General features: G+C 36.6%; 1 protein-coding gene across 1 annotated transcript in view; it reads right to left on the minus strand.

Annotated features, from left to right (window-relative positions):
* CAAP1 (caspase activity and apoptosis inhibitor 1) overlaps window positions 1-9,868 on the minus strand; it is a 52,378-nt gene that overhangs the window by 41,873 nt on the left and 637 nt on the right. Inside the window, exons 2-5 of the mRNA XM_077766091.1 lie at window positions 9,815-9,868; window positions 3,875-4,075; window positions 2,804-2,888; window positions 1,759-1,834 (exon numbers count right to left, since the gene is read on the minus strand). The exon at window positions 9,815-9,868 is cut by the window's right edge and continues 10 nt beyond it. Coding sequence (XP_077622217.1) covers window positions 1,759-1,834; window positions 2,804-2,888; window positions 3,875-4,075; window positions 9,815-9,868 — 416 coding nt within the window. The remainder of the gene's footprint in view (window positions 1-1,758; window positions 1,835-2,803; window positions 2,889-3,874; window positions 4,076-9,814) is intronic.

Genomic DNA, 9,868 nt, shown 5'->3' on the forward strand with positions numbered 1-9,868 from the left:
CCCTGGGTCGTAGGATCCAGCCCTGCACCAGGCTCCATGCTGAGCATAGAGCCTGCTTAAGATTCTCTTTCTTTCTGCCCCTCTCCTCTGCTTGCTCTCCCACTCTCTCTCTTTAAAATAAAAATTAATGGGTGGGAGGATGGGATAAATGGGTGATGGGCATTAAGGAGGGCACTCGTTGGGATGAACACTGGGTGTTAATACATAAATGATGAATAACTAAATTCTACTCCTGAAATCATTACTACACAGTATGTTAACTAACTTGGATTTAAAAAATGAAATGAAATGAAATAAAATAAAATAAATAATAAAATAAAATTTAATACATATTTAAAAAAACAGATTTATAGGCTTANTTGGGGGCACTTGGGTGGCTCAGTCAGTTAAGCATCCAGCTCTTGGTTTCAGCTCAGGTCATGATCTCATGATCTCAGTTTGTGAATTCAACCCCCCACAATGGGCTTCCAGCTGACAGTGTGGAGCCTGTTTGAGATTTTCTCTCTCCTTCTCTCTGTCCCTCGCCTGTTCGCTCTGTCTCTCTCAAAAATAAACTTAAAAAATTTTTAAAAAAAAGAATATGATTATTTTGGAGATAGGCCTTTTAAAGAGGCAATTAAGTGGGGCACCTGGGTGGCTCAGCTGGTTAGGCATCTGACTTCAGTTCAGGTCATGATCTCACAGTTTGTGAGTTCAAGCCCTACATCAGGCTCTGTACTGACAGCTCAGAGCCTGGAGTCTGCTTCAGATTCTCTGTCTCCCTCTCTCTCTGCCCCCATCCCCAAAATAAATAAACACTTAAAAAAATTTTTTTAATAAAGAGGTAATTAAGTTAATATGAGGCTATTATGGGCCACCCTAATCCAATCGGGTGTCCTCTAAGAGATCAGGACATGAGGAGAGACACCAAAGGACACACAGAGAGAAGGGCAAACAAATCAAGAGGCAGCAACAAACCATGTGCAAACCAAGAAGAGAGGCCTCAGAGGAAACCAACCCTGTCAGTACTTTGATCTAGAACTTCCAGCCTCCAGAACTAGAAGTAAGTGAACTTTTAAGTCAACCAGTCTATGATATTTTGCTATGGCAGTCCTAACAAACTAATGCAAGGAACTTTGAGAGAAAAAAAAATGATAAAAACAGAGAAAGCAAAAATAGCAAAATGTTAATGTGGCTGATTTCATTATATGATTCAGTTTTTATGTAAGTTTGAAATTTTCAAAACTAAAAAGGTTTATATTAGCATCCCAAAAACTCTGGGCATTTTTTATCATCACAATAAATTTTATTTACCTATACAAAATGAACCACCTTACTATCTCATCTGTGAAATGAGACAATTATTACCTGACATTAATAGGTACTAGGAAAAAAAAAACAGTTACAAGAAGAATTCAGTGAGTTAAAGTGCTCTAAACTACTAACATAATACCTGGTAGAGAAAGTACTTAATGATTGTGGGTATCATTAGTAGTAAATTCAAATTCCAAATGACAGAAGTGATTCAGCTTCAAGCTGGCATCATTGTTTTATATCCATGAGTAGTAGTTTAAGAAAATCATCTTAATCCTGAAAGCAATTAACTGTATGCTCATATACAGCAAAAGGACCAATTATTACAAGCAAACAAATCAATTTTACACTCTTGGGTCATTTTATATAAATACAACACAGAAAAACAATCACATTCTTGAGATAAGAAATCACTGAAGGAACACCAAAGAAATTTTGAAATGGAAATGAAAGTTTTTAACTTACTGACTGACTAAATCAGATCCCATCTTAGGGCCATCATCTGCCTCCTCTTCCATATCAGAGTCCATACCATTGTCACCTTATAAATAAAATAAACTATTGAAAGCATGCTTATAAAATGTCAGAACAATTTAATCATTACACAAAGTGTCATCCAGAAAAGTGATGCGGATTAAAGAAATTTATAGCTATTGAAAGAGGACGCTTTTAATTGCTTATATTTAAAAAGAGTTTTTTCAGTGCTTTATTAGGTATTTCTCATTGCCTTCCCTTGATCTATTTTATAGATATGTTTTGTGTGTATGTATGTGTATACTTACAGACTATACCCTGATGTACACATCTATTAGCAAAGTTACAAACTCCACTAAACCATTTAAATTTTTTTATTTTCTCTTTTTTTCAAGGATTTATTTTTAAGTGACTTCTATACCCAACATGGGGCTCAAGTTCACAATGCTGAGCCAGCCAGGTAACCCCATTAAACCATTTTACGTTTTAAAAAACATGTTATCTCTGGAAATCCAGAGGCTCCATTTTTCTGCTTCTTCTCTTGTAATATTAATGCAAAAATCCTTACAGTTCCAAAAAAAAAGCTTGAAAATCTAAAATTGTACAGGTAATGTCACAGAGTCACACTTCAGGCAGACAGATAAATGTAGGCAAACTGAGAAATTCTTCCCACTCTACATCCAGGTCTTATTACAGCAAAAGCAGTATGCAACAGGCAATTAAAAGCATTAAAAATGTAAAGCAGAAATATTATTTTAAGAAAAGCTATCTCGATAATTTTATTTCACTTTATTACTGTGTACAATCTTATGCTGTTACCTACACACTGGATTTCAGAAAATGATTCAAAAAGTCTATTCTTGAAATGCTATTCTGATATGTAAGCTATATTTGAAAGTACAAACAGAAGTAAAATTACTCAATGATTACCCAGTAATGAAATTAAAGTAATATTCAAGTTACAAAAAGAACCTGGAATTTATACTAAATATAATATTAACTAATAAGTTACCAGAATGTAGAAATATGTTCTTACCCTCAAGAATCTTCAAGATTTTTTTTTCAGATAGGAGTTCTAACTGTTCCTGGCACAGTTTTTTAATTTCTTCTATTGAACAGTTCTAAAGAAAATGACATTAAAAAAGCACCAATGTAAGACAGCACCAATGTAAACTAAAAAACAGCAATTAAAAAAAAAAGTCTGGTTAGCAAAATCTTAGATTAAAACAAATTAAAAGCCACATAAATTTTTCATGAGATGAAATCTGAAAAACAGTCAATTAATGTGTAAACATTATAATTTACAGATACTTGATGAGAATAAAGTCCTGTTTGTTATAGGAAAGACCAAACTAAGGAGTAAGTCAAGTGCCCAGATGTTTTTAATAACAGTCTATTTGTTAGGTAAGTCCTCTAATGATTTAAATACTCAAGGGCTTGTTCTAAACATCTTAGATCTTCTAAGCCCTATTTCCATAACTGTAAAATTAGAATAGCATATACAAAAATATTTCTGAATTTAATGAAATGTAAGTTTTTACCAACCAATATTGTGCCCTGTTACACAGCAGAATTATTATTTCCTACAGCATCAGAATTATTATACCTCTAATTTAGTGACTAAAATTGCCTGCATTTAATAGAACTATTTCCAAAGGGCCAATAAATTCCTTACATAAACACAGTACACTGCTACCTTTTTTCTTGGCAAACTTTTGTTTATTTATTTTTAATTTTTGTGAGAAAGAGAGAGAGCACACGAAGGAGGGGCAGAGAGAGTGGGAGACAGAGGATTTGAAAACTGCTCTGTGCCATCAGCCTTATGTGGGGCTCGAAATCACCAACCACTCAGAAACTGAGATCATGACCTGATCCGAAGTAAGATGCTCACCAACTGAGCCATCCAGATGCCCCTCTTGGCAAACTTTTAAATATACAAAACCATTTACAATTCTCCAAAATCCGTTTTTTAATCTTTTTGAAGTAGCTTGTTTTAGTTGAAAACATCCAATTATATAATTTATGTTAAGTAAAATGAATGCTACAAAGAAGGTGCTTGTATATTTCTATACATGCATACAATCCAATGATATATGTAACGAAATACCTTTAATACATCAGGAAGCATCTTCTGTAACTTCTTCTCGCCTATGATACAGAAACACTGCTGAAGCATTTCTTTTTTGTCTGATATATAGAAACTAACTGGTTTTAATGATACAGTCAGGTCCAGTCCACCTTCTTCAAGGTCACTGTGCTCTGCCAAGAACAATTCTTTTTCCAAAGTTGGCAGAAGGTATTTGGTATCCTAAAATTAAAAGAGACAATGAACCATTAAATAAAGGAGTATGTATATGAAGTCATACACTTATATTTAACAACTACATCATTAAACATTTCCAAATTCTTTGCTTGTATAGATTATTTACCTAAAGCCATTAATAAGTATATTTAGTTGTTCAATATTCTTTGCTAATACTCTCCATACTACAATTAACTCAGTAAGGTGATATTAAGTGAAAAAATAATACTGAGGACACATAAAAGAAAACACACTCAACATGAAACAAAAAAAGAAAATATACTCACTATTGAGTGATCTCCTAGAATTTTAGATTTCTGAAGAATTAGGATATTACTCTAGTAGGTCACTCAACCCAAAATTTTATGTATGATTATTCTTCTTAAATTCATAAGAAGGAATGTGATGGAAGCAAAATATTATAAAATATTACTGCTTATCAGGAGCTATGCTCCTTTTAAAATGCTTTGTAATTTAATCATATTCAAAGCAGCCAAGTAATTTAAGACATTTCTGTCAATTTTACCTCCTATCTCCCAAATCTATCAGTCTCTCCAAATCTACTACCATAACCCTGGTCCAAAGTACCATCATCTTTTGCCTAGATTACCTTAACAGCTATTTAACTGGATGTCTTACATCTAATCTGTCTCTCCAATCTGTTTTGTATACTGTTACAGTCTATTAAATGTACGTATATTCATCCTCCTTATTTATAACCTTTCAGTGAATTCACACTGATCTTTGGGTAATAAAGCCTCTCTGGACCGTCATGTACATTTCTTGTGCTACAAACACAACAACCTTCTTTGAATTATTCAAATGTAACCTGTTCCCCCTTCACTTCATATAGGCAAGGCTTCCATATGTACCGTTCCCCCAGAACAGTCTTTCCTTCCCTTCCCCCTCCCCCATACTATACTCCTGAAATTAACAAATTTGGGTATCAATTCAAAAGGCATTTCTTCAAGAAAAATTTCCCTGATTATATAGTTCAGGTAGGTTTATTATATTTTCTAACAGAATTGTTTTAAAAGTGGTTTAAACACATGCCAATTTTAAAGAACACTATGATAACCAGACTGAAAACGTAAAGAACGTTAGCTCTTGTTTTAATGGCTCACAAAGTAATTCAAGTGTTGGTGAGGATGTAGCAAAACCGGAGCTCTCACACACTGCTAGTAGGAATAGAAAGTGGTACAGCTGTTTGGAAAAATAGCTCCTCAAAAAGTTACCATAAGACCCAGCAATTCCATTCCTAGATATACATCCAAGAGAAATGTAACCACATGCCTGCACAAAAACTGGCACACAAATGTTCATAACAGCATTATTCATAATAGCCAAATGGTGGAAACAATCCAAATGTCCATCAAGTGAAAAATGGAAAAACCAATTGTGGAACAGCCATTCAATGAAATATTGTTCCATTCACATAAAATGTCCCCAACAGGAAAATCTAGAAAGATAAGAAGTAGTGACTGCCCAGGGATGGAATATGGTAGGGGTGAGTATGAGGGATGAGAGCTGAAAGGTACACACTGGGTTTCTTTTGGGGGTGATGAACTATTTTAAAATTGACCACAGTGATGGTTGCATGACTCCATGAATACGCTCAAAACCAGTGAACTGTATACTTGAAAGATATGAATTATATGGTGTATGAATTATACCTCTATAAAGCTGTTACCAACAACAAAAACAATAATAGGGAATGCAATATACAACAGATAGAATGGCATTCAGAATTCTGAGATCTTCTCTACATACCTAATCTATACTGACCTCTTTTTTTCTTCATAAATTAGAATGAGGGTTTAGTTCTGCATGCGAATGTTTACAATATGGAGCTTATTGGCCTCTCATCATGATAAAGAGTACAAAAGATATGGAAACAATTTACGTTAAGAATGATGATATCCAAAATTAAATCTAGAAGGTTCTGGAAAAACTGAATAGATCTATAACTATCAAAGAATTGGAGAGAAAAAAGGTAAAAATAGAAAGATAGATAAAACCTGTCCCTAAAAACCCACCAGACCCACACAGCTGATGGTCCAATAGTCCAGTTCTGTTACACCCTCAAGAAAAATCGATACAAACTGGGGCACCTGGGTGGCTCAGTCGGTTGAGTATCCAACTTCAACTCAGGTCATGATCTCACAGTTCAAGGGACTGAGCACCATATCAGGCTCACTGCTGTCAGTGCAAAGCCTGCTTTGGATCTTCTGTCCCCCCCTCTCTCTCTCTGCCCATTCCCAGCTTGCACTCAAAAGGAAAGGAAAGAAAAAGAGAGAAGAGGAAAGGAGAGGGAAGGGGAGGGGAGGAAAGGGATGGGAAAGGGAAGAGAAGAGAAGAGGGAAAGGGAAAGGGAAAGGCAAGGAAAGGAAAGGGAAAAAAAAGGAAAAAGAAAAAAGAAAAAAGGAAAAGATATAAACTATTCTGGAACACATCTCCAAAATGCAAAGTTTCCCAAAAATCAATCCATGAGGCTAGCATAATATTGATACCAAAACCAGACAGGATACTTACACAAATAAAAACCATAGGCTGATTTAACTTAAGAACATAAGACAAAAGGAAGAATACCAAATTCCAGCTGAGTACAATACCAAACCAACAAACCAAATAGGATCTATCCCAAGACTACAAGATAGTTCAACGTAATTTATCAACTTATCAAAAATTACATTTTCAGGGGTGCCTGGGTGGCTTAGATGGTTAAGCATCTGACTTGAGCTCAGGTCATGATATCACGGTTCCTAAGTTCGAGCCCTGCGTCGGGCTCTGTGCTGACAGCTCACCTGGAGCCTGGAGCCTGCTTCGGATTCTGCGTCTTCCTCTCTCTCTGACCCTCCCTCACTTGTGCTCTGTCTCTTTCTCAAAAATAAACATTAAAAAAATTTTTTTAATTACATTTTCAGATTAAAGGAGAAGAATTATGTGATCATCTCAACAGAATGCCATAGAAGCATCTAATAACACTTTACAACCTTCAGTGAACTAGGAATTAGAGGAAATCTCCTTAACTTGATTAAGACTATCTTTCACAACCTTTGGCAAATATGCTTATGGGTGGAATATGAGAAATGTTCCCCCAAGGGGCGCCTGGGTGGCTCAGTCAGTTAAGCATGTCAGTTAGCATGTCAGTTAGCTGACAGCTAGCACAGAGCCTGGAGCCTGCTTCAGATTCTGTGTCTCCCTCTCTCTCTGACCCTCCCCTGCTCATGTTGTGTGTGTATGTGTCTCTCTCTCTGAGAAATAAATAAAAACATTTAAAAAAATGTTCCCCCAAAACAAAAGAAAAAACTAAAGAAAAAAACGTTCCCACTAGAAAACAAATGGGAAAAAAATGTCTACTATCATTGCTTCTGTTAAACACTACACTAAGTCTTAGATAATGCAAAAGTACAAAAAACAAGAAATATTAGTGCTGAAAAAGAAAAGACAAAACTCCCTGTTAACACCTATTTTTCTAAGTCATTTGAAACTAATAATGATGTTACATACAAGAAAATGCATATAAATAAATGGGTTTCTGTGCTTCCACAACTCCCAATTTAAAGATGTAATGTTTAGGGGCATCCCGTGGCTCAGTTGGTTAAGTGTCTGACTCTGGCTCAGGTCATGATCTTATGGTTCATGGGTTCCAGCCCCACATCAGGCTCCATGCTGACAGTACAAAGCCTGCTTGGGATTCTCTCTCTCCCCCTCTCTGCCCCTTCCATGCACTCTCTCTCAAAATAAATAAACTTAAAAAATAAAGATGTAATGTTTAAAAATATTAGAATAAGGAATCGTTTTAGGACAGGTTGGAAAGGGAATATGGAAAGATCTTCCTTTTTTTTTTTTAGTGTTTACATAATTTTGAGAGAAGGAGAGCGCAAGTAGGGAAGGGACAGAGAGAGGGTGGGGGTCAGTGGATTCGAGGCGAGCTCTGTGCTGACAGCAAGAGAGCCTGACGTGGGGCTCAAACTCACAAACTATGAGATCATGACCTGGAAGTCAGAGGACATTTAACTTACTGAGCCACTCCGGTGCCCCATAAAGTTGTAGTAACTTTTGCAATATACTTTACAAAGAGGATCAGAACCAAGAGTTTATTTAGAAAGATTCAGAACTTATCAATAAAAAGTTGAAAATAACTGGAGCACCTGGGTGGCTCAGTCAGTTAAGCCCTGCACTTCAGCTTAGGTCATGATCTCACACTTCGTGGGTTCTAGCCCCGTGTTGGGTTCTGTGCCCATTGCTCAGGGCCTGGAGCCTGCTTCAAATTCTGTGTCTCCCTTTTTCTCTCTGCCTTCCCCCACTTGTGCTCTCGCTCAAAAATGAATAAAAAAAAAAAAAAAAAAGGCTGAAAATAACCAAAAAGAAAGATGGCCTGAGAATATTTATATCCAATTTACATAATAAGGAATCCAATGGTAAATAAAAATATTAAAATGTTCGATCTCACTATTAATCAAGAATATATAAATCATGAAATATTAATTTCACCCATTAAGCTGACAAATTTTTAAAACATAGATATAGCGAATATTTGCAGGAATGGATACTCTTTTGTAATGTTTAGACTATAAATGAGTGAAGCCTTTTTTGGAAAGCATTTAGGGGGTACCTAGCAAATCTTTTTATTTTTCATTGTTTTTGTTGTTGTTTTGGGGTCTATTTATTTTGAGACAGAAAGCCAGTGGGTGGGGGAGGGACAGAGAGAATCTCCAGCAGGTTCCATGCTATCAGCGAAGACACCCAATGTTGGAACCCACAGATCATGACCTGAACCTAAATCAAGAGTCCTAGGCTTAACCACTGAGCTAGCCAGGCGCCCCTCTACCAAATCTTTTTAAATGCATCAACTCTGACCCAGCAATTTCACTTCTAAGATTCTAACCCAAAGTAACTGTTACACAATATGTATGTACAACAGTTCATTTACGCATTATCTCTTCGATAGCAAAAAACCTAAAAACCTAAACATTCGTCAATAAAGACAAAATGAAATATCCTGCGGTCACTGAAAAATAAGGTATTATCTCATTCAATAGGGGCAACAGCACAATAAAGTTTACATGTAGGAACTTAAATACACCCATAAGACGAGTTAATGAAGAGCTGCATAGCAAATAATGGGGAAACTTAAAGAGAGACTTTACGCTTTCTTCTTTATGTCTGTGTTGTATGAAGTTTAGGTATTCAGGCTTTTGTCTTATAAGCAAATGTTTTCTTTCTTTTTTTTTTTAATGGCGGTATCCTGGTAGATAGCTAAAGTATAAAGAACATAGACTTTACAATCAGATACTGGATTCAAATTTAAGTGTTATTAACAAACTATGACTGTGGGTAAACTTCATTAACCTCTTTGAGCCTCAATTTTCTCATCCTGTAGCGTGAAATTAATCATAATCTATTAAAAGGTGAAGACGAAGAGAGAAGTAAAGCGTGGCTCTCATGGGCACTGAAGGCTAGCCCCCGACCCATACTTTTCAGACAGACTGCCCCAGGAGTGCAAGGGGCCAAACTCAAAGAGCTAGACGATCAGCAAATCAGAAACTCTTAAGTTCAAGACTTGGGAGTGTGCCGTTCACCGGTACTCAGGAAAATGAACCTCAAGAGCGGATGGAACCTCTGGGTCGCAGCGCTAACTTAGCTACAACCACACCTCCATCCGTCGCCGCAGCCAGCTCCCCGCGCGCCTCCGTCGGAGATCGCAGCCGCTCGGGCAGCAGCGAGAGGACGCACACGCACCTGCTGCAGGGACCCCGAGACGCTGGAAGATGAGTCAGTGCTCCGCCGCTTCCG

The sequence above is a fragment of the Crocuta crocuta genome, unplaced genomic scaffold, assembly GCF_008692635.1.
Source record: "Crocuta crocuta isolate KB4526 unplaced genomic scaffold, BGI_CrCroc_1.0 scaffold529, whole genome shotgun sequence".
Lineage (NCBI taxonomy): Eukaryota > Metazoa > Chordata > Mammalia > Carnivora > Hyaenidae > Crocuta > Crocuta crocuta.